This window comes from Gadus chalcogrammus, chromosome 11 (genome assembly GCF_026213295.1).
Source record: "Gadus chalcogrammus isolate NIFS_2021 chromosome 11, NIFS_Gcha_1.0, whole genome shotgun sequence".
NCBI classification, from domain to species: domain Eukaryota; kingdom Metazoa; phylum Chordata; class Actinopteri; order Gadiformes; family Gadidae; genus Gadus; species Gadus chalcogrammus.
This window is the reverse complement of record NC_079422.1, coordinates 7,668,972-7,693,592: the sequence shown is the minus strand read 5'-3', so window position 1 is coordinate 7,693,592 and position 24,621 is coordinate 7,668,972. Positions and strand designations below refer to the sequence as shown.

Below are 24,621 nucleotides of genomic sequence, written 5' to 3'. Positions count from 1 at the left end.
TATGTGGTTGTGGACCGCAGGACAGATTTTAATGCCTTGACCCATTAATAGCTGGCCATGCTGGCCACTGAAACACATTGACGCTCCCAAGGAACTCAAAGAACCTCTGATCCATGTTCTGACAGTTTAAAATTCCCAGGGATCCTCTTTAACTGTCTTGCCGCGTCACAGCATTTACCCCGGCGAGGACACCAGGGTGGTCCTTCTCAGCACATCCACAGCCCCCAGGACACCGTCCTCTGTGGCTCATCGGTCACACCCCTGGGCCGGCAGGCTCCCAGGAGCCCAACAGATAATATCTATAAATGTCAGTGGTGTCATTTGTTTTAATTAAATCAGGCCTTCAACAGCCACAGGGGAGACGAGACTGATTCATCCTCTTCAATCCATTAGCGTAAGTATAAAAGAGCATGGTGTTTGTTTATGAAGAAAACAATGGAAATAGCGCTGCTGTGCATGAAGCAGAAAGAGCGCGGCACTTTACTCTGCTATTACAAGTCATTTAGAAGATCAGAAGCTTTTAGCTCTTGTGTCTGCGATTTGTTTTCCATGTACACAATGTCACACATGCAATGCTTGTGGGCGCTGGTGTGTGTGTGTGTGTGTATATGGGCCTTGGCTTATCATTGAAACGGACCCTAACACATAGTCATCCCTTACCTGATAAACATAATCTGCCCTCCATGGCTTTGAAGCAGGACCTGTTGGTTTCTTTGTTGGTGTTTCTGGGTGGCATTAAGAGGATTAGCTGGCAGGAGTACCCGCCTCCCTCCAGTCACCCCCGGGCACAACACAGTGTTGGTGCTCATGCCAGGGCAGGAGTTCTTCCCGTCCAGGTCGGATAAGGATGGGCAGGTCCAGACCCTGGGGCATGTCCACGTCAGTCACTGTACAGCAAGAAAGGTCTGAATAGTCGGTCGGTGTGTGTTTACGGAGTCACACATTGAAGGTGACATGACGGTGTCATGGTGTTCCCCCGGCAAAACACGGCACACACGGTCCCAGCGGGAGAGCGGCCATGGTGGGCACAAGGCCCCGGGCTGCACCTACTGGTTCAGGGTGGCGGGCTGGCTCAGCGTGACCAGCATGACACCGCTGCCCATCGCCTCGGGGGTCAGTGCCGGGGTGATGGACAAAGGAGGAGGAGATGAACTGCTCAGTTACCTCCGTCCCCTGGAAGCGGCCGCAGGAAAGCAAACGAGGGGGCTTAGAATCAATAGACCCCCAGCATGTGAAGTTGATGGTTTCACACACCTTACAAGGATACAAACTGAAATGTGGAGTGTGTGTGTGTATGTGTGTGCTGAGAGGGGGGTTGCTCACAACAGGTAGCAGTGAGCAGCAGAAACCACCAAGTCTGGGTTGACAAGGGAGGATTCTCAGAAGTGGTATCAGATGTTCAGAGACACCTGGTGTGGGGGGGGGGGGGTCCCAGCAACCCACTCAGACCCTACCACGATCCAGGCATCCACTGTGGTGACTGAAAACCGACGCAGGACAGAGACGTTGTGTTTCGCTGAAATGGGCAGTGAAAATGTGAATGATGCAGTGAAGTGGTAAAATCAATGAAAAGAAAATTGCCATTTCAATATTTCATAATCTGCACACTCACAGGCCACTCCAATGAGCAGAAGGAAGACCAGGGAGCTCATGATTGCTCAACAATCAATAAGGAGCCGAAAGTTGATTTATGACCATTGATAGAGCGGCACTGATGATGTCTGATTGGTCAGGAAATAACCAAACACAGCACCCAATAAAATATAAAAAGATATTCGGGACTATTGCTCTAGCTGTCATGCAGCCGGATGTGAAGGGGCCAGCCCGGCCAGTTGGTGAATTCCTAATCTAAAAACCTCTGTTTCTAAAAGAGATATATTATGAACCCTCAACTCAAGGCTAACTCTTTAATACGTGCCAAGAAACTAGTAATGTAGAAACTTTCAGTAATGAAAAAAGTGTTTGACGGTGCAATATGCTATTATATATTTTACACAGCTGCACTTTACGTTCTGTCAAAATCCCTATTAAAGAAGTTAAGAATATTCCAACGTAAAGGTCAGGAAAATAGCTTAATATAATTAAAGATTAGTTGAAGCAGAGGTATGATAATAATAATAATAATAATAATAATAATAATAATAATAATAATAATAATAATAATAATAATAATAATAATAATAAGAATAAGAATAATAATAATGATAATAATAAGAATATTAATTATAATAATAATAAGGCAAATGTTTTTTTAACTATTTCAGAGGCTTGAACTCAGTGCACTTCGTTTAAAGAATTGTTCAACTCATATTTTACTAATTTCTTATACCGTCGGTAACTGCCGAGGACTGGGTTGTATTTGTATGCAGTTCAAATTTGAGGATTATTCCCAAGTGATAAGATAATTAGCATTTCCCATTTTCTAATTATCAAAATGTCAGACTAGCCGTGAGATTACACTCAAATTCTCTTTAATTTTGCATGTATGCATGAGTATCTGTGTGCGTGTGTGTGTGTGTGTGTGTGTGTGTGTGTGTGTGTGTGTGTGTGTGTGTGTGCGTGCGTGCGTGCGTGCGTGCGTGCGTGCGTGCGTGCGTGCGTGCGTGCGTGCGTGCGTGCGTGCGTGCGTGCGTGCGTGCGTGCGTGTGTGCGTGCGTGTGTGACTGGGTGCTGCAAAACCTTTATTCGAAGGTAAGCCAATGGAGACAGCATGGGGTCAATTAAGGACTCAACTGTGAAATGGTGGATGAAAAACCACCTTGAGTTGTTTTATTTAAATATACAAATGAAAGTGAGACAGTAAGTTGTCTTGGTGTTTTATTCAATTGGGAACATGATTTGTTTTAATGAATCCCATAATATGTGTCAACACATTTACATGGTAGAATTAAAGTGTTCGTTAGACTAGTTTAGTCAAAATCATCATCATCATCATCATCATCATCATCATCATCATCATCATCATCATCATCATCTTCATCATCATCATAATTATAATAATAACGGACTTGCTTACATTAATCAAGAATGTTTTTTCAAGGTTTGGGGTTTATTATTATGTATAATTGCAGTTGTACAGCAACATCCACCCTTAGAAAAACCTTTAAGCATGATTTTCCAAGGTCTATTGCAGGGTATGCCAGTAGACAGTGTTTACAGTGTGTTTACAGTGTGTGACCGTGTGAAGTGACCCATCTGTACTGCTGACTCGAGGGGCCCACTTTTGGCCGGGTCAAGGTAAGATACTTCAGGTTATAGTATGGACCTGGTAACTACAGGCCCCGTCCTTTGTTATTCACACTAAAAACATTATACACTTATTGTTCTCAAACCAGTACAAAAAGACAAAAATACCCAGATTCTACCCTTCATAATAACCATATTAAACCATGCCATATCTATGCACCAAAGAAATTCTGAAAATTAGCAATATTTTATCGATTTGGGACTCTTTATTGAAGCAAGGATATTCGGTCACTAGAACAAATGGTCCATGTTAATTATCTGTGTGCCTTCATATAAAACAACATCACAAGAGTAGTGAGCTACCATTATCTTGGCAAAAACATTCAGAAAAAACATAATTTTGACTACATTTGTTTTGAAAACCCTTTGAATTTCCAATATTATTTGTAGAGCAAGAACCAATTTCCTCTGAGGGTTATGATTGGTGAATTCAGCCCATGGGGAGGGTCTGTAGGGGGGTCAGAGGTGACACTTGTCCTATAAAGCCAGGGTAAGGGTCTTGGCTATGCTCATCCACAGTAACCATGAGATCCCTAATCCTAGCTGTGCTCATTGGAGTGGCTTGTAAGTAAAATACTCACAATACTACACTGACTGAATGTATCCAAATGTCAGATGCTCATGATATTCTTCCATACTGTACTCAACTCAAAACTCATCTTCTAGCCTTTTTGTCCCAAATGTGAACAGTTGCAATTGAGGAGGACAAGATCGTCGGAGGGTATGAGTGTCAGAAGCACTCCCAGGCCCACCAGGTGTCTCTGAACTCTGGCTACCACTTCTGTGGAGGCTCCCTGGTCAGCAAGGACTGGGTGGTGTCTGCTGCTCACTGCTACAAATCGTGAGTGTATTCAAAACCTACGAAGGCTGATTCACCGGTTTAGATTTCATTAGGATAGAGCTGACTGTACATAAAAAATGTATAAGCAGAAGTCTAAGAGCAATCACAACATCAAATCCAGTTTGATTTTTGAGATCACATTTTAGATGACTTTTGTCCCACTGTATATACCTCCCCCTCTTCATCTCTCCCTCTCTCTCATTCCAGCCGTATTGAGGTGCGTCTGGGCGAGCACCACATCAGGGTCACCGAGGGAACCGAGCAGTTCATCTCGTCCTCCCGCGTCATCCGTCACCCCGACTACAGCTCCTACAACATCGACAACGACGTCATGCTGATCAAGCTGAGGACGCCCGCCACGCTGAACCAGTACGTGCAGCCTGTGGCCCTGCCCGCGGCCTGCGCTGCCGCTGGGACCATGTGCACCGTGTCTGGTTGGGGAGACACCATGAGCTCCAGTGAGTTGATGTTCATGCTTCTTTAAGGTTCTGGGAACCAATTCAATTCAATTTGTATTTGTATGGATCCAAAGCGCGTGTAGAGTCTCAAAGGACTTAACAGGTCATATCTTCATGACACCCCCTTAACCCTAGCCCCCCAGACGGCCCCCCTAAAATAGCAATTATGAAATCCTGAGAAGGAACGCGGGTGATCAGGAGTGCAATGGGCACCATAATTGACATACATTATGCATACAGGCAAAACATTTTTAAATCATCCCTGATCCTAATGGTTTTGATATGGCAGGTTCAGTTCATCTACAGTAGTTATGATTTAATTTAGTTATTGATCCAAAAAAAAAGAAAGCATAGTCATTAATGAGCAGAGGGGGTTAAGTAAGGTGTCTCTCAAATGGATTCCTACAACACAACCTTTCCATGGGGATTGCAACACCCTCATCAATACCGCGATCGGTTCTGTTGTGTTTAGCCGATGACAGCGACAAGCTGCAGTGTCTGGACCTGCCCATCCTCTCCGGAGAAGACTGTGACAACTCCTACCCTGGCATGATCACCCAGTCCATGTTCTGCGCTGGCTACCTGGAGGGAGGCAAGGACTCCTGCCAGGTACTGTCCTCACTGACCACAAGGCTCCCTGCATATCCAAAAATGAATTACATCGCATGTTTTCAAGACACCCTTCCTCCATGCGTTTAATTCGATCATGTTGACAGGAGTGATGTGTGATTCTGTGCTCCCCTTGCAGGGAGACTCCGGGGGGCCACTGGTGTGTGATGGCGAGCTGCAGGGGGTCGTGTCCTGGGGCTATGGGTGTGCGGAGAGGGATTATCCTGGAGTCTACGCCAAAGTAAGTCCCTCAGTCACAATTCTGACTCCCAGTCTTGGTTCATGAGCTTGAACTCACTTCAACTCTCAAGACAAAAAGATTTGTAATTGGTATGTTAATGATGATGGTTGGATTCTTCAGGTTTTAGTCCCGATCTTTAGGTTTGCCAGTAAGAGGCATACATCGAATTGATACAAACAAATACTAATCTCCATTCAAGACACTCCTGGCTTGAACTGACAAGTCTATAAAAAGCTAAGTTGACACATTGAAATCGACAGAAATTGTTCATGTTTTTTTCTCCATCTTTAGGTTTGTCAGTTGAGCGACTGGCTGGAACACACCATGAGAAACTATTAAGTTTGACCACACAGTGTTTCCATCCATCTATAATAGACCATTCTACCTCAAAAACACAATTACTATACCAAAACCATGCTTGATATTTGAAATAAATACTTGTTAATAAATTCATCATTCTTCATCAGTTTGGTTGTGTTTGTTTGTATTTTTCAAGCGGACGTTTGACTTCATATTCAGAAGGTGGAAAATCAGATACCAGGATTTAGATAAAACAATTGAGCAGCCTCTTCGGCCTTTAGAAATATGTAGGTTTTTGTTTTGTATATGTATTTAAAAAAATTAGATTATGAACTGCTTTATCATACTACTGCAAATATGTCTAATGTTGTCCGCTTCTTATCAGCTTGAACACGTTGTGGCCTGTACGTTTTGTTTTGGAATTCAGCACCATTTTCTGAAACGACTATTTGCTCCATAGTTCTGAAACATCCATAGACCTATAAGTATCGCCATCTGTTATAAGTATTGATCTTTTATCTTGGCTGCAGTCGGCGCTACAAGCCAATGTTTATTTGCACTGCTGTACGGGAATGAAGGTTGCTTTTGAGTACATAATGATGTGCAGTTGTATCGCAATAGTTTCGTTTTGGATATCAAATATCTGAAATAGTGACTTTTTTATCAAACAGGGAAACAACCTGAAAAAACAGTCTCCAAAACATAGAAAGAATGCACACCCACCAATAATATCCCCCCCATCTGAACTGCCATTAGTGACACTATTTTACACAAGATTAAAACAGTTTTTGAACCTGGAATACCATCCTCTAAATACATAGGATCTTTAGGCCAAAGAATGGAGCGTGCTCATCTTCACTGGCTATTTAAGCGTCTTAGAGAGGGTTCTAGGACACCTGAAGTATAATGCCACGGTTTTGATGAAGATGTGTGGAGCTTCGTCTGGCCAGCGGTTGATTTTGACGTCCGGGACCAAAAGGGTTTCACTTCTAGGACCCTTGTATGGAAAACACTGCATTAGATGGTGGCTGAGATGAACAACTAATGAAAGCACATTGTAGTAAGCTAGATTGATATTGAATTATCATATCAATAAAAAAACTTGTCTCTACTGGATTACAGGTTTACAGGGCATTGTGAGGGTTAAGGGGATAGGACACCATTGACAGCATCCTCACCTTATGTGACGGACCGTGACCTTGAGAATTTCACCGGATATCACCGGATTTGAACATTGTTGGAAATATTTGGGATAATGTTAGTACACTACTCAACAAAATAAATAACAATGGTCTAGTTGTTTTTTTGATATTTGAATGGGAAATGTTACATTTGATACCTTTAACATTTATTAGATATTCAAAAATAACATCATAATCTTGCTCATCTTTCTGTCAATCACTGAAGCTATCCAGGATTTTGAAACATTGAGCAGCAGACAAAATTTAACACTATAATAATGTTAACAATTATGATGATCATCATTGGCATCTTATCACCATGAATTTATTGAGGTGTGCAAATGTGTGCAAATAAGTGAGAGGGGAATGTAAAATGCAGGAAAGGGCTGCACTGCTATAATTCCATAAAATATCCAAAATCATGTATCCTAAAATGTAAACAATATGCAGGGAATGAAAAATGTTAGGATGTGTCAACCGTGCAATTGTTCATTGCAATTATAAGAGTTTATATTACGGGAGAAACATGTCAATGTTCCACATATGTCGTCCCATTAAATGGCATGAAACACAGGAAAGTGTTTTGACTAGTAGTCTTGCTATAATTTGTATTTTAGGTAAGCTACAGTCATCAGATACACCAAAACCATATCAGAAATGACTATACATTGTTTACACATAGAAAAATGTACGCTTTATCTGGCTCAAATAAAGCCACATGCTGTATGTTTCCAGACAGTGAGAAAGCATCCACCTGTGTGAGAGCCAAGGTCCAAGTCCCAATGTAGATTACAGCACATGCCACACGAGGCCTACTGCCCTTTGCCTCAATATGACACCATGAAGCACACGATATACTGCATAAATAACAAAGAACTACTACTACCTGTAATGAAACCCTTGATTTCAGGTCACAATCAGTTTGTTTTAAGGTCATTTCTGATTGATTCCCAATCACATCAATATTCCCCTTGGTCTTGATTTGACAAAACATAATCAGGGGTGTGTCATAGCGGTTGGCAGGGGGTGAACATTCCATAAGTAGGTTTTGCCAAATCCTCCTCCTCCCATCTTAATCTTCATCTTCCAGGCATGAGGTCTCTGGTATTTGTTCTGCTCTTGGGAGCTGCCTGTGAGTCTCTGTACAGTACTAACTAATATGCTACTTGGCTGGTATCTAGGACACATCTAGGACGGCAACTTAATTCCAATACATTGTTCAAATTCCATATCTCTTATTATATAGAAAATGTTCCTCTTGCCAAGTTTACTTTGTTCAGCTTTAGCCTTGATTTAAGACTTTTTGTGGATAGAATCAACCTTCGGCGCTGAAAGACTTTTTGGCACACAAGTGTTCTTCTTTGAGATAAATGTGCAATATTGGAAAAAGTGTGTACAACTAAAAGCTGTATCCCTACTGCCACTTCTTTTTGAAATCCTGCCCAGTATTGGCTTGCAAATTTGGCAACCTCTGCAAAATGTGTCTCCACCTAATGCACCGATGCAGCCTTTACTTCCCAATCCAAGGGCTTGGATGTGGCCGATTTTTTCAATCATTTCTGTGTTCGTAGTTGCCACCGAAGATGATAAGATTGTGGGAGGAAAGGAGTGTGTTCCACACTCCCAGCCCCATCAGGTGTCTCTGAACTCTGGATACCACTTCTGCGGAGGCTCCCTGGTCAACCAGGAGTGGGTTGTCTCTGCTGCTCACTGCTTCAAGTCGTGAGTCACTTACATCATTACCATTTCAGCATCATTATCGATTTTGGAATTAATACAGAATTATGCATATGGTAATTAAAAAATATTTAAACATTTTGCAGGATGGGAAAGTATGGAAGGAATGTTCAACCAAAGCTCCAGACATTACCAACGTCCAATAGACAGAATCTGATGCAGATTCAGTTACTTGCTCCCGTCATGTTCTTTGTCTTTCCACCACAACAGCAAAATGGACATCGTCCTCGGGGACCACAACCGTTGGTTCATGGACGGCAACGAGCAGATCATCTCCGCGTCCCTCGTGATCCCTCACCCAAACTACGAGTCCTGGCTGGTCAACAACGACATCATGCTGATCAAGCTCAGCCAACCCGCTACCCTCAACCAGTACGTCAAGGCTGTGGCCCTGCCCACCAGCTGTGCCCCGGCTGGGACCATGTGCACCGTGTCAGGGTGGGGGGTCACCATGGACTCTGGTGGGTACACTGCACTATTTAGGACATTGGAGGGTTGAACAAAGTAGCTTTGAACACCAGAGCGGGCTGCACCCACTGTGTTGCAGACACTAGGGATTAAACTAAAGAGCCTTTTCGCGTGGCTTTTCACTATACTGACCTGTATTATTGATTGCAGTAGTGACACTTTTAACTACATAGTTATTGCTTTGTTTTTGTGCTACAGCGGCCGACAGCAACCGTCTGCAGTGTGTGAATGTCCCCATCCTCTCCAGGGAGGTCTGTGACAACTCCTACCCCAGCATGCTCACCGACGCCATGTTCTGTGCTGGATACGTGGAGGGGGGCAAGGACTCTTGCCAGGTGATTCACAGTTTTGTTTGAGTGGGTGTTTTGTAGCCTGGCAACCAGGCTACACAAAACCATGTTCTATTTGCTCCGGAATATGCGTTTAGCCCCCCTCCTGTTCAGATCGATTTCCGGCAGGCCTGGCTCGGGTTAGGCCAATAGGTTCGATGTACCTCTGATCAGAGGCTCTGTTGAGGCAATTTCATTAATAACCAAGATGGCTCCCCCTGATGTGTCACATGTTTAATTGCTGATTGGTGGTAAGTCTATTCAATTGCTTCATATTGGTTGGTTTCAGTTGATAACGCCCCTTGGATTTCAGAAGTTCCAGACTGATATGCAATTTTTTTGACATTTAGACAATAGACATATCTTTGGTCTGAGCTGCCTGTATGTTTATATTTGAATTAATGCATTGCTTCATCACAACGTAAAGTTTTTTTGTCGACATATTAGACAACTTAGATTGGTTTCAATTGAATGTCAAAATGGTGCTATTGATCTAAAAGTTATGTGACTCCAGCGTTCAGTAACCTTCCTGAAGATATAAAAAATACTTTTCCCAATATGAGCTTATCCACCACCAACCAGGCTATCTTTTTCTGAACCTGTGCTGTCCCTGCTGCGCTCAGGGGGACTCTGGCGGCCCAGTGGTGTGTGATGGTGAACTGCAGGGGGTGGTGTCCTGGGGCTTCGGCTGTGCTGAGAAGAACCACCCTGGAGTCTATGCCAAGGTAGAAACACCTAGCCTAATCCTTTCAGAGATTACTTTAGGATAAGACTTAAAAAGATACATATTCCTGTGCTTTTCTCACTCATAGAGTTGACTTTTCTCCCTACATAGACGTGCATCTTTACCGACTGGCTGCAGTCCACCATGGCCACCTACTAGGACTTACACCTGCTTTACAAAACCAACCGTTTGAAGACAATGTATCCGTTAATAATAAATGTTCATATAAAAAGGTTAACATATGGTGTTTTTTCTTTGGACTTATGCAACAATATTCTTATGCGTAAAGTCGACACCGGTAAGTCAGAACAATGATAAACTGATAACAGTATTAATAATTAAATACAAACGTTTATTTGAACACATGTAAAGGTTTGGTAATTGAAATGACAAATATAGTCATGTCCCAGCTTCAGCGGCCCCGGTAGCATCTGTGTGAATTATGGAAAGACCAGAAAGTCCTCCCAGGTTTACTAAATCAGACCAGAAAACCGACAACCTCATGGAACTTCAGCGGAGTTAGCTCTGATCCTGAATATTAATGGCAGGTACGTAGGGGGCGTTAAGGTCTTAGGCTTTGGCTGCAAACAGCTGTGACCTCTCTTCCCTGTACGCTTTGAGCAGCTGGTTGATGAGGGTCAGTTCATTCTCCTTTCTGATGGGACTCAGAGGAGGGTAGGGGTTTCCTTTGTACTCCAGGACGGCCATCTTGGCTCGATCCAAGTTCATCCTGGCGGGGAGACGTGCCATGCGGGTGTAGTCCTTCGACTGGGTCTCAAACCTGGGAGCGAGGACCTTGAACAGCTTAGGGACCAGATCCTTCTCCTGGATGAGTGAGAAAGTGAGTGAGTTAGAGAGACAACAAGTAAGGGTACACAATGCATGTAACTTAGTATTATATTACTGATATTTTCGATCTACATACCGTTAGCCAGAAACTGGCCATTTTCATTGCTTTCTCATCTGTGTCTCCTTTTTTAGCGTAGTCGATCAACTAGGACACAAAGATACATTAAGAACAAAAGGTTAAGATACAGGGAGGATCTAGTTAAAATCCAAATGTTCTTCTCAACAATGTGAAACAATTGCAACTTTATACTCCTCAAACCATTATCTTTGCAATTTCCCGACAGCATACACTCTTCTATATATAACTCTAGACTGCATAACCAACTATACAGGATAGTCTGGTGTTTGACTCCAAACCAAACCTAAAAATCCAAATCTCTGCAGTCTTCCTGTATGCATCCCTGAGCAAGACGCCTAACCCATATAGCTTACCATCCCATAAATGACATGCAAATGAATGAAATTAATTATAAAAAATACATAACACAAATTTGGGGCACCAAATAAAGAATTTCAGGGACCCACAGAGAAGAATAGTAAACCATAGAAACGGCTAATTGTCTGAGTAATACACAGACAACAATAGTTTTCCTATCGTAGTCCAGGTAGCCTGTCACACAGATGAAGGTAAAACAACTCGGATACAGCAGCAATGTCTTACCTTTTCCGCATAGAATCGGACTTCATCAGCCCGTCCCGTGGTGGTCTCTATCCTCTCGTGGCGGACCAGTCCAGTAAGAATATTCCTCAGTATGTTGATTCTGGACTCGGGTCCGAGACCGATTCTCCGCGCAACTCGCCCATGAGATATTAACAACTGTAACGTGAGACGCATGTTGTTCGTTTGGCAGCCTACAAGGAGGCACACAACAAAAGACAACTATGGGAGCTTTACCTGAAACGTATATATTATATCTTAGTATAATAATAATCTGTGTTGCTAAAACGACCCCTAATAAAGTCAGGGCACATTTCCGGGGTCGAAAGCGTACATGCGCAACGTGTGCACTGTTTGAAATGTCCGACTTGTTCATGGAAAACATACAAAGTTCCGCTTTGGACTTTGACACTCTTCAATATGCATCACAATCATTTACTCTCTATTAGAATATATTTATTATGTTCAATAATTTAGCATACTTTAATAGTGAGCGAATGAGTGAATAGGTTAATAGTGTAGAATATTAACTGTCTGTAATGATACATTATTATTTTACATTGCTCATCATTTTGTAAACAAATATAGGCCAGTATTCTACATTTTCATTGTATGAGTCACTTGAAGTTGCTGTATTTTCTATAGATTTATATTACTGTCCTGTACGTTCTGCCAAATTTACATGACACCAACATTTGGGATTATTAAAGTTCCATCTAGTTGTACAGTATATAAAACTACATCTAGGGCTAAGACTACATCTAAAAACTATATTTAACAAAAAGAGAGTTGCCGTTTTAACAACAAATACATCTCATGGTTAATGCACTTTGGGAAATCTATTTAATGCAACTCTCTGTAAGCGGCAGCCAGTATAACAGTGCGATGGATTCCTATTAGTGATTATGCTTAAGGGACTGTTTTTTGGCCAGTTGTGAAATTAAACTAAGGCTAAATCAGTTTCATTTTAATTAAGTCTTAACGGTTAGTATAGGAGTAGACTGAATACGAATTTACAGATAAAAAGCTTATCGGATTGGACAAATTCGTATTGATAATGTTTCACAAACATTCAGACACAAGCCACATCCAACAAAGGTGTCTAATAAAACCAACATTGTCTTTATTAGTTTGCCAAAAATGTGTATGTACAGCATATATAGAATTCTCATGACACCATTAAAATGAATATGAAGAGTGCTTCATTGATGTGCTCATAACCCATTTACTCAGAGCCGCTGTGCTGGTCTCCGTCATGCATACACAGGCCCTACTCATCCTTCACCCTGCATGTGCGTGCATGTACTTGTACACCGTTAACACATGTGTTGAAGCAGTAGCCTCAGCCTTTTGGAACCATTTCTCAAGGCGTCCATTCCCCAGTCACCTATTTCTTCGTCATGGTAAACACAACCACAAGCAAGAGGAAATGAATGGCAGTCATGCCAAATATGATGATATCCCACACAACCAGGAAACCACTATAGGGCTTTGTCGAATATTCAGTGTTCACATACACTTTTATATCTTTTACCATACTCTTACGAATAACACAACACAGTTTTAACATTCTAAGACACTCTTGACGTTATAGCAAGATAAACGTTGATAAAACTGTAGAGGAGGGTTCCAGTTCAGATTAGATTAGATTAATCAAATACCAGATAACCTTGTTTTTGTTTTTGAAATAAGCAATGGCTAAACCAATGCATGTTAGAGAGGAAATAAATTAGAATACAGTTTGCCTTTGTATCCTATTGACGGTATGTTTGTACTTTTTAATTGAGTGTTTTCATATACTGAAAGTGGAAATTCAGTTTCTTCAAAGACACTTCACATGTCTTTCACATTGCTCTTCGATCGATTTCTACAGAATTCTTCTATACCTAACATTATATTTCCCATTCTCTAAAATGAACAGACATTTTAGGTGTATATGTACACGTGTTATGTTCAAACCAATGGCATTACGAATGGTTGCTGTGTGAACGCAGATTAGTCTCCTCGGTGACACGATCACAACTAGCCGGAATGAGACCAGGAACAGTAAAGTGCTCCATGCAGGACAAACAAAATGTACATTTCAGTTGCTATTTTCACAGTTTGTCTACTAATACTTATATTTTATGTCATTGCTTAATTGAAGGGGGGGGGAACAAAACATGTATATTTATATCATACAACTATTAATATTAGCAAATCAACCAAGACACAGTTACGTGTACTTGTTAGGGACAATATCTTGTAGTTAATTGCAGTAAAACTAGTGTGGGAAATGTACAACTGTGCTGTACAACTCCTTTCATGTTTGAAATAAAAACAGAGGTTAAGATGATGACCACCAATGACATTATACAAGTATGGTAACCAAAAATACCCCCCACCCGCTGTTGTGCTCTATTGCATTAGTACATTCACCAACGTCTACACACACAGAAATAAAAAATGACGGTCTTAGTTTCAAGTCTAATGGAAAGCAAAAAAGCATAGAGGTACTATTACATTGATACCATAGTATGAGAGGGGGGGTTGTAATAGAATTAAATAAGCATCATAATCCTCTATTAAGATATGATTTGCCATTTAGAATATACTACAGCATATTGTATGCAACTTCAAAATGTAGGTTTGAATACATACAATGCGCAAATAGTATTGATTTATTGAATATCTATATATATGCTTTTGGAGAGAAAAAGCACAATTTAAACATGCATTTGTTTTAAAAATAAAGTGTCCACAGTAAACGTGACGTTGTTCATTTACACATCTGAATTTTAGTCAAAATTAGGTATGTGCCACATAGGCTTAAAACAATATAAAGATACTCAAAGAATATAACTTATTTTGTTGCTCACAGGGATATAAACACTATACTTAAGGTATGTTAACATGGCAAGAGAATTTTGTTGATCAAAACATCAATTTGAAATATTTATTGTGGACACAAAAAAATATATCAAAACATAAGTCTTGTTTTTGTGTTTTTTTGCTATAAAGCTAACTATTCCAAGTCATACTACCTCCTCCTTCCTTAACTATGTACACCCCTCAAGCCCATCATTTGTGATGCCTTGGTACATTTTAAACAAAAATCTGTCAAAAGTCAAAATTTGTAAGTTGGCTTCCACATGTAGCAGTGGTTTTGCTATTGCTCTTTACTCAATCCACTTTCTCATCCATCTCCCGGCACAGCTCTTACTCATCATCGGACATAAAATATTTATTGCTTCTTCGTTCTCCAATGTGCTTTTGACACTCTTATCTCTTGAGCTATTTGCTGCCGTTCAGGTCACATTCCGATCACGCTCCTTCACAGGTCAGGATGGAACGCTCTCGGGATTCCATTTTGCAGGCATGCTTCTGATGCATTCACTCCATGATTCCAACGTTGGTATTTCCTTACATTCGATATTCCGAGTGTCGGTCCCTTTGAGCTTTTCCCCCAACAATCACTCCCTTTTAGATGTTTCTGACTCAATCCATGTTGCTCGTTTCTCATTTAATACTGGCACTCTTTTTATGAACTCTGTAATGCCCAACCCTCACGTTCCAACCTCAACTCTCTCTCTCTTTCTCTCTGTCCTCTTGTCCTTTACATCTCACTTTGTTATGCCTTGGTCCCCAAAGACCCTCCGCCCCCACCCTGCATGCTGAAGTACTCTGTGAAGGAGGAGCGAGCGGACAGGCGGGGGGGGATGGGCGGAGGGGGCGGAGGAGGGGGTGGCGGCAACTCAGACAGCAAGTCGGCGGCGGTGGTGATGATCTTCTGCTCCTTGTTCCGCGCCACCTCTTTGCCATTGCGGGCCACCATCTCTTCCACCGTCTTCACAGGATCCTGAGAGAAGAGGGAGAGAGGGAGAGAGGGAGAGAGGGAGAGAGAGAGAGAGAGAGAGAGAGAGAGAGAGAGAGAGAGAGAGAGAGAGAGAGAGAGGTAAGACAAAACATGGTGACCTCTACATTTGGCCTTGTTTGGGTTCTAGTCTGTTTAATGAAGACGAGACACGTTTGTACCAATACATTTGTTGCATTTACATACTAAACTGTATTTGTTCAAAGGTGTCTCCCCTGCTCATATGATCATTCGGCAAGAAGGCCTCACCTTGCAATTGTCCTCATTTAGGACCATGACAAGGGGAGGCCTTCATGCAAAATGAGCATATTATCAGGAAACTTACTTATTTACAGACACTACAAAAACTGCTGAAAGATGAAAGGGGTCAAGCTCTGGGATTAAAGGCTTCTTCTGGTCTGCAACCTGTTTGCATTAATTAGCATATTGATGAGTGGGCTATTGAGGGTTAGGCCAACCTTAGCGTCTTTAATCTTTCTGAGAAAGAGTCATCATTTTAAACATAATGAGAGAAAAGCGATGAATAATGATGCAATAATAATTGAATATTGATTAACTCTCATATATTTATAATGACCTTTACTTGACCCCGAGTTGAGTTAAATTGCAATGACTACACCAGAAATATTTGAAATAAGTCCAGGTAAAGATGAATGTATCTGGTCAAGCACTCTTTCAGTCCAAGATGGCCATCTTTGTATCGTTTAACCAACGCCCAATCTACTTTCTCGAGACAACATGTGTGTTCATATAAGGAACACAAGTCGATAACGATAATGCATACAATACTGATAAGAAACAATGTTTTTTAATGTATTGCATATATCATTAAATAGAACCACAGTTACCGCATATCATATGTGTGTTAAGTTTTCTTTGCCAACATTTATTTGAGGACTGAGTATTTCTGAAGTTGTGGAAGAAAAATGCTATTCCATGTGTGAAATAGGCCATATTATTTGGCCATAAACTGAGCCATTTGAAGTTTGAAATTCATGTGGTCATGCATCTGTCTCATCGGAGACTGCAAACGTGCTGTCAAAATATCAACTCTTCAGATTCAAATGCGCTCATGGCTCTTAAAGGGGATGGGAGCTGGCACTCTCATTGGTTTATTGCACGTTACGCCCAAACCACACCTATGGGTAATTAGGCTACTTCAGACCAACCCTTTTTAGATTTGCGCCGGGCGCAAGAGTAATTTATCCGCAGTCATTTATCCGGGAAAAGAGCAACATCGCCATAGAACCGCCCAGAAAGCTACTTGCGTTTGGCGCTTCTCACTTGCGTTTCAGACCGTTGGAATAGGGCCCCATGTCTGCAGTTAAATCAACGTAGCACCAGACCACGCCCACATCAAACAGACAGATACACCGACACATCGGCGTGTCTGGACAACGCAATGTTCTTTGAAAAATGTTGTAACGTGTCGCGAGATCAAAAATAAGACAAGGATTCAAAGGAAGGGAGTCCCTGTGCGAGGGGGACCCGCGGCGCGTCGGCCTCCCGCTCACCGACTGGATGGAGAAGAGCTCTGTGAAGTTGGGCTGCGAGTCGCCCAGGAAGGAGCTGTTCCCGTAGGCGTGGTGAGGGAACCCCTCCCCCGTTGCCTCCCCCACCGGGCTGGAGAGCAGGATGCCGATCTGGGAGGTCCGCACGTGGTACGGGAAGTTCTTATTGGCCGCGGAAGGCCTTGTGATCACCTATCAGAAGGGAGAAGGAAATGGCAAGGCCAATGGAAAAGAAGATGCAGAGGAAAAAACCGTGACGTAAGAAAATGCTGAAACATAACAAGGAAAAAGTCCTCAGACGTGAGTTGAGATTAGTTTGCGCACATTCGTTTTTAGCACATCATTTAGTCATGTAGTGTGATGTATTAAATGCACGCCCCAGCGAGTGCCGAATGTTTGGGGAAATTAAATGTGCAGAAATGCAATAGGAAAGTAACGACTAGAGTAGAATGTGGAAGTGGTACGAATAAATCAGACAAGGAGATACTCAAGGCTTACAAACAAAATGGAATCTGGTGGGAGCATATGAGCTGATGAATTGTGTGTCTGTCTGTGTGTGTGTGTGTGTGTGTGTGTGTGTGTGTTTATGTGTAAAAATGCACACAGAGACATTGACAGAGAGAGAGAAAGAGAAAGAAGGTGAGAAAGTTGTGAGAGTGAGAGAAACAGGCAGACTAGGAGAGAAAGACGGAGGTGTGTACGCGTGGGGGAGAATGTGAGAGAAAGAGAGTAAAGGAATGAGAATGGCAGAGAGAGGGAGAGAGTGTGTCTGTTGTGTCTGTGTGTATGTGTGTGTGTGTGTGTGTGTGTGTGTGTGTGTGTGTGTGTGTGTGTGTGTGTGTGTGTGTGTGTGTGTGTGTGTGTGTGTGTGTGTGTGTGTGTGAGAGTGAATGAGTATGTGAGAGGAACTGTATGTGTGTGAAAGAAAAAAATACATGAAGGCAGAGCGAGACAGTGAGTGAGTGATAGAAAGAGAGAGTGAGATATTGGCCCAATCCCAAAGTGAGCCCTGAGTACGGAGTACTCACAAGAACTAAGGACTCACGACTTAATTGATCTCAGGTGCTAAGTGAGTGAGTGCGTAAGGCCACAAGGGCTCAGATAGGTATTTATGGGATTGGGACAGCACTTCACGAGAGCACATGTTACCGTGGCAACGTTTAATGACAAAGATGCTGCTGACACTTTACCGGTTTGGGAATTCTATTTTTTGTTTTTGTTTTTTTGTGAATGCAATGAAAACAATCGGCTACAGCAATCTATTGATATTAGAAAATATAATTTTTACTTTTGAGTACTTCGATATTAAGGATGTATTGAATAATTTAGGTGATTATTGGCCTACACATACTAATCATAAGTCAGAACGGGCTACATTTGGCTGAATTATGAAAGGTATAATTTGTAATATGAAGAGAGGAGCCAAAAGAGCCAGCTCTTGTTGGTGAGCTGATCCAAATGATCCGGCTCACAAAAAACACGCCGAAATTCCCATCTGGTCGCGCATTGACAGTAGCGTCGTCTTGTTGTTTACCTTCCTAATTTCCGGATTTCCCAATGGTCTCCGCGGTAAACGTCACAACACTTTGAACTGTGGGTAATTCCCTTAGGTGAAGTCTGCACTGATGCAGACTCACGGAAAGGGCTCGGTAAGTGTGGACTCAAACCCTCACGCCCTTTGGAATACGACATTGGGACAGCCCTAAAGCCTTAATAAAGTCGTGAGAACGCGCAACAAAGTCTGTGAGTCTGTGAGTCCAGACATTGGGATTGGGCCAGAGTGTATGAGCGAGTGTGTGAGAGAGCGAGTGGGGCACCCACCAGAAACACTATGTGTGCGTAGAGGTGGATGCCCAGCTGGATGCCGTTCACAATCTTCTCCCGAGCCCACCGAGAAATCCCAAAGTTTGCGATCAGAGCCATGACCGGCACTGCAAAAAACCTAGAAACAAAGAAAGAAACAGAGTTACAAATGGTTATAGCAACAGTTTACATAACAATACGCTTAGCCAAAGATGATACAAAACATAAGAGAACCATGCGACTGTAATGTAATTGACCTAATACACCATATGCTACTGAAAAACATTATAGCACAGATTGAACAATTAAATATAGGAGCAGATGGAAAGAAGAAGTTGAATAAAATAAACATAAATAACGAGAGTAATACTGGACTGAGAGGGAAAGAGAAAGATAATAATATAATGATTGGGGAGACAGGGTCGTAATGAGAGGGAGAGAGAGAGAGAGAGAGAGAGAGAGAGAGAGAGCAGTTGAGAAAGTTGGCATTAGTCATTGTAATCTGACAGAAAGTTAGCAGTTGCTAAGACGCTCTGTGAAAGTGCCAAAGCAAGTATGATGTATTTAGAGTCGTATACATCCATACGGTACCTTATGTGCATTTCAAGAGACAGCTTAAATGATCAGAATGGAGAAGAGCCCAACAATCTGCATCAAATATCCTTCATTACCCGGATGTTATGTAAGGGGAAAACAAATGCCTTCTATATGTTTAAAAGTATGTTTGTGTGTGTGTGTGTGTGTGTGTGTGTGTGTGTGTGTGTGTGTGTGTGTGTGTGTGTGTGTGTGTGTGTGTGTGTGTGTGTGTGTGTGTGTGTTTGTGTGTTTGTGTGTGTGCGTGTGTGTGCGTGTGTGTGTGTGTGTGTACAGAATTATCAGTTTTTAAAGTGATGGACAACAGAAATCTATAATGTATTTCTAATTATATTATTCAAGGTTACGGTTTATCAAGAAGTGCATTAAGCATGAGACAATTCTTTTTGATGAAATTAATTGCAATCTCATTTGATTTAAGTCCATTGATTTAATAGGTTGGGTATATTTTCTCTCGGGGTCTAAGCATCCAAGCAGGTGACAAATTACTGTTCACTGAAATGGCAAAGACAAGAGACCAATTACCATGCACTTACATTATGACAATGGTGCAGCTGAATGAAGCTACCGCCTTTCAGACTGTGAAGATGTACAAACTAGACAACACCATGACGGGGGAAGGGTCGTCACACCACTTTGAGCATGTATGATTTATGTTATCATATCGCCTCATCCACAAGAAGGCGAGCCAGCAGGAACTCCTTCTCCTCCAGAAGAAGGAGAGCTCGCAGAAACTACTCCAGTAGAAGAAGAGACAGCAGGAACTCCCCATCCTCTAGAAGGAGAGCCAGGAGGAACTCCTCATCCAGAAGAAGGAGAGCCAGGAGGAACTCCTCCTCCTCAAGGAGGTGAGCCAGGGGGAACTCCCCTTCCAGAAGGACAGCCAGGAGGAACTCCTCCTCCAGAAGAAGGAGAGCCAGGAGGAACTCCTCCTCCTCAAGGAGGTGAGCCAGGAGGAACTCCTCCTCCTCAAGGAGGTGAGCCAGGGGGAACTCCCCTTCCAGAAGGACAGCCAGGCGGAAGCTGTTCTGAAGCTTCAACTGAGGCTGGGGTCGTAGACACTAGCCTTTTTAACAAAGAGGTGGATGAGATGGCTGAGGCCTGGATGGTCTTCCAGAAGGTGAAGGAACAGTTCTGAACGGCGAGAGAAGCCTTCTACAATCAAAGACCAAAGCATAAGATGCACCGCAAGGCGCTCAACACCTCTACTACTAAGTAAACTAAATCAAAGACATGTTACAGGACATGTGTTCCAGTAGGAGGGTAGAAGGGTGGCAACTCTGGGTTTATGGCTCAAGTCAGAACCCCTACGGGCCGGATTGGGACAAGCAGGGGCATTGAGGCTGCAGACCCCGTACACTTTCATTGCACTGCAAGTATAAATCAGCTATTTTTCCCTTTATTCATAGGCCTTATTCAATTGAGCAGTCATTGTAACATGTGACATTGCACTTGGAAGCCTTTGGTGCTCCCTGGGTATAATATACACCAAGTGTAAAGGCAGGAATGAGATAAGCTCTTCGGTGAAAGGCTAAACTTTTTTTTTTTTTTAAATTGGACAAGATAGTGGATGAGTAACAATTGTTACACACACACACACACACACATTGTTACACACACACACACACACACACACACACAGGTGTATAAGTGGCTGATAAGTAGGCTAGCAGTATACAGCATTTGGAAGCCACGCTCATCTGCAGTGTTTCACAAACTCACAATAGGCCAGCGGTATTGACATACACACGAACCAAGGAGACCCCATTTTCACTCAGACAATCAGTCAGGATCAGGCGGGCCGGCGGTGACGCAGGGCGCCGCCTACCAGAGTGTGTAGGTGGTGAAGAAGGGGATGTAGAAGGGCTGCTTCTCCGGGTAGTGCTTCAGGGAGACCAGGACGGCGTAGCAGAACCACACGTAGGCCAGCAGCTGAAGGCCCATCAGGCCGTAGCCCGCGGGGCTGTCGTAGGCGTACAGCACCTCCCCCGGGTCGAAGAACTGGCACAGGGGCGACAAGGACAAACCTGGGGGTGGGCTGCTTGATTTAAACAGTAGCGCTTGCACACGCTCAGATCACTGCCAGCCGTGGGATGTCGCCGCGGCTTGGTTTCGCTCGGAGGCAAAGATTAACGACTTGGCTTTAAGATAAATGTGTTGCTGGATCAACGGCTGGTTTAGTCTAATTCTGAAGGAGAAAAGTAAACTACAAGTTTCTGAGTCTGGAACGACATTGACACCTCTCGAAAACAGGGCCACTGACACACATTCTTTTGTGCTTGCATGCTTGTGTGCACGCGCGTGTGTGTGTGTGTGAAGTGTGATACTACAGCCAGTGGATTACATTTCACAGGCTAATGATTGAATAGCACTCACAGGGCTGCCTTTTGCTTCCGCCCCTACATTATACATAGCTAGCTGGACCGCTAAGGATAAATATATTTGGGCCACGTTAAAAACAAGGGTCCGACAGTTTTCCCCCGTAGTCCACCGGGGCCTGGCATCACTGCTCCTCAACTCACCCGGCTCTGCGTTTTCAATTCTGATTGTAACCTAGTTTGGCGTATTTTTAGTCGGGGCTCCCCTGAGCTTTGGAGCCGTGTAATAAGTGGGACCGTGTACCAGGGCAGCGGTAGATAGATTACATCGCCCCGGCGCCGCTGGTTCACACTGGGGAGAGATGACTACAGGGCCGGGCGTTAAATAGAATGTTATAATGGTTCCTCGTCCGTATTCCCCACGCGTCGCGTCCGGCAGCGTCGCTCCAACAACCATCTCCTCGCTCTCTTCAAAGCCTTCCTCGCGGCGTCTCGCACGGCCGCAAACACGCAGGGATGCATGGCACTATTAGCGTTATGTATGTAGTCATGTATTATTGAGTCAGCGGCCCGCATAGCAACAAAACCGAGCCAATCCTATCCATGTTCTCCCGTCTCAACATAAATGTTTCATTAAACAGAGCTAACACATTAGATTGAGCTTTCGTTTCAAAAAAAGCGAGCTGGATTTTTAGCTTTCTAAGCATTTTGTCGGTTTCTTACAAGCAGCTCATTGTAGTAGATGAATGCAAATTGATCAAGTTACACCACTTCTGGGCTGTATCTGCTCTCCCTGCAAATGCAGGAAATCCCTAATCCTTTGCTAATCTCGGACATACGAGGAGAATGACAATCAACAAGGATTAGTACTTTTCTATTCAAGGTGCACTGTGGGTAATGTAGTGTATGGGGCCATTTACCTCAGCCTCGTAGATGAAGAGGATGATGTAGGTGATGGTGTAGACTGTCATGTAGATGCTCAGCTTCACAGAGCCACTGGGACTTATCCTCGCTCTGTCGCAACCGCACGCACACACACACACACACACACACACACACACACACACACACACACACACACACACACACACACACACACACACACACACACACACACACACACACACACACACACGCAACAGTTAACACTCAAGGTAGATGGGGTCAGGCACCAAAAAAACACACACACAGACAGAGGCCTATTTATGAATCTGTTGATACTGCACTGAAATATGGCATCTCATCTTGGCCCCCCTGTCTGCTTCAGGGTTGTTTTGACTATAAAACCTTGCCGGTCACACACCGATGCGTCCAAGGAGAGCCGCGCCCCTATCAGTAGGAGCTGATCAACCAGAACACCTCAGTCCACGGCCCGGTCTCCCGGACCCCTTCTAGCGGTCCAGCGTGTCCCTCTCTCAGGCTGGTCTAGGCTAGCTGCAGCACAGAACCCTGGTGGCTTAGTACGATAGCACAGTTGGCTATTTAGGCACAGTGTGTGTCTGTGTGTATGTGTGAGACTTCTGGATCGGTCTTTGTTGACTTTCCTTTTTTTTCATACTATTTCTGGGTTATTATTTGCGAGACACTCTGAGCATATTGAGGCCAAACGCCCACTATTTTCTCCCAGTGCTAGTCTGTCTGGCAGAACATTTGGCATAAATAACAAGGTGTTTACTTCCACGTCCCTCTGAATCAATCCATCCACAGATGCAGGGTGGGGGGGGGACTGGGGGGGAAAGTGAGAGAGGGAGGGAGGAAGGGGAGGGATAGAGGCAGGGGAGAAGGGATGTTTGGGGAGGGAGGTAGGGAGGGATGGGAGGGGAGGGGAGGGAGGGAGGGAGGGAGGGAGGGAGGGAGGGAGGTAGGGGAGTGATAGAGGCAGGGGAGAAGGGATGTTTGGGGAGGGAGGTAGGGAGGGATAGGAGGGGAGGGGAGGGAGGGAGGGAGGGAAGGGAGAGGAGGGGAGGGGAGGGAGGTAGGAAGGGGAGGGATGGGAGGGAGGGAGGGAGGGAGGGAGGGAGGGAGAGAGGGAGGGGAGAAGGGATGGGAGGGAGGGAGGAAGGATGGGAGAGAGGGGAGGGAGGGAGAGAGGGATGGGAGAGAGGGAGGGAGGGAGGGAGACAGTCAGGCAGGCTCTGGACCACGGTGTTGCAGTCACAACACTGACTTCCTCCAGCTGACGTGACATCTCAAGGGGAGCCGGTAATGCAGTGACAGCGAGCACTGACACTGTGTGACAAGACTGCCACGCGGCCATTCTGTCACACACACACACACACACACACACACACACACACACACACGCACACACACACACGCACACACACACAGCAGGAACCAGAAACACAAACAATTTACAAAACAAATGCTAAACACAGGCCCAAGCATGTAGACAGACAGACAGCTGCACACCAACACCCACCTTGTGACAGTGAAACCTTTTCCCAGCAGTATCAGCATAAGCAGGAACACCAAGAAACTGACGGAAAACAATAATTTCCCTGGAGACAAAAAGGAAGAAAGAATGGGAGAGATAGCAGATAGGAGTGAGAAGGAGAGAGAGAGAGAGAGAGAGAGAGAGAGAGAGAGAGAGAGAGAGAGAGAGAGAGAGAGAGAGAGAGAGAGAGAGAGAGAGAGAGAGAGAGAGAGAGAGAGAGAGAGAGAGAGAGGCACACAGAGAGTGGGTAATTAGGTTGTGGTTTCCAAATCTGTAACACCATAAGGGAAGATAAAATCGGGTCAGTGCTCCACACATACTCATACTCATACACTTTTTTTACGCACGCACACAAACACAGAGACACTCCCTCACTCTCCCGCCCTTCACACCAGGTACCATTCATGCTGCCCCCCCTACAGCCCCCCTCCATCCATCATGTACCACTCATCCGCCCGCCGCCG

General features: G+C 43.8%; 5 protein-coding genes across 5 annotated transcripts in view; 3 read left to right on the top strand and 2 right to left on the bottom strand.

Moving 5' to 3' along the window:
- LOC130391291 (trypsin-2-like) overlaps nt 1-24,621 on the top strand; it is a 229,205-nt gene that overhangs the window by 30,028 nt on the left and 174,556 nt on the right. The window lies entirely within an intron of this gene.
- On the top strand, nt 3,771-5,846 carry LOC130391294 (trypsin-10-like). The gene is made up of 6 exons (XM_056601355.1): nt 3,771-3,810; nt 3,937-4,087; nt 4,295-4,545; nt 5,018-5,154; nt 5,294-5,395; nt 5,687-5,846. Exons 1-6 carry the CDS (start codon nt 3,771-3,773, stop codon nt 5,732-5,734), a joined length of 729 nt encoding a protein of 242 aa, XP_056457330.1. The 3' UTR covers nt 5,735-5,846.
- On the top strand, nt 7,935-10,462 carry LOC130391293 (trypsin-1-like). Its single transcript, XM_056601353.1, has 6 exons — nt 7,935-8,008; nt 8,448-8,598; nt 8,824-9,074; nt 9,280-9,416; nt 10,034-10,135; nt 10,246-10,462. The coding sequence occupies exons 1-6, from the start codon at nt 7,969-7,971 to the stop codon at nt 10,291-10,293; spliced, it is 729 nt and encodes a 242-aa protein (XP_056457328.1). The 5' UTR covers nt 7,935-7,968; the 3' UTR covers nt 10,294-10,462.
- mrpl17 (mitochondrial ribosomal protein L17) lies at nt 10,466-12,012 on the bottom strand. Its single transcript, XM_056601360.1, has 3 exons — nt 11,645-12,012; nt 11,060-11,128; nt 10,466-10,959 (listed from the first exon to the last, which is right to left on the bottom strand). Exons 1-3 carry the CDS (start codon nt 11,816-11,818, stop codon nt 10,705-10,707), a joined length of 498 nt encoding a protein of 165 aa, XP_056457335.1. The 5' UTR covers nt 11,819-12,012; the 3' UTR covers nt 10,466-10,704.
- The window catches only part of tmem145 (transmembrane protein 145), a 34,234-nt gene continuing 24,864 nt past the window's right edge, over nt 15,252-24,621 (bottom strand). Inside the window, exons 10-15 of the mRNA XM_056601347.1 lie at nt 24,143-24,221; nt 22,641-22,734; nt 21,231-21,403; nt 18,827-18,947; nt 17,009-17,197; nt 15,252-15,479 (exon numbers count right to left, since the gene is read on the bottom strand). Of these exons, the coding sequence (XP_056457322.1) occupies nt 15,252-15,479; nt 17,009-17,197; nt 18,827-18,947; nt 21,231-21,403; nt 22,641-22,734; nt 24,143-24,221 (884 nt within the window). The remainder of the gene's footprint in view (nt 15,480-17,008; nt 17,198-18,826; nt 18,948-21,230; nt 21,404-22,640; nt 22,735-24,142; nt 24,222-24,621) is intronic.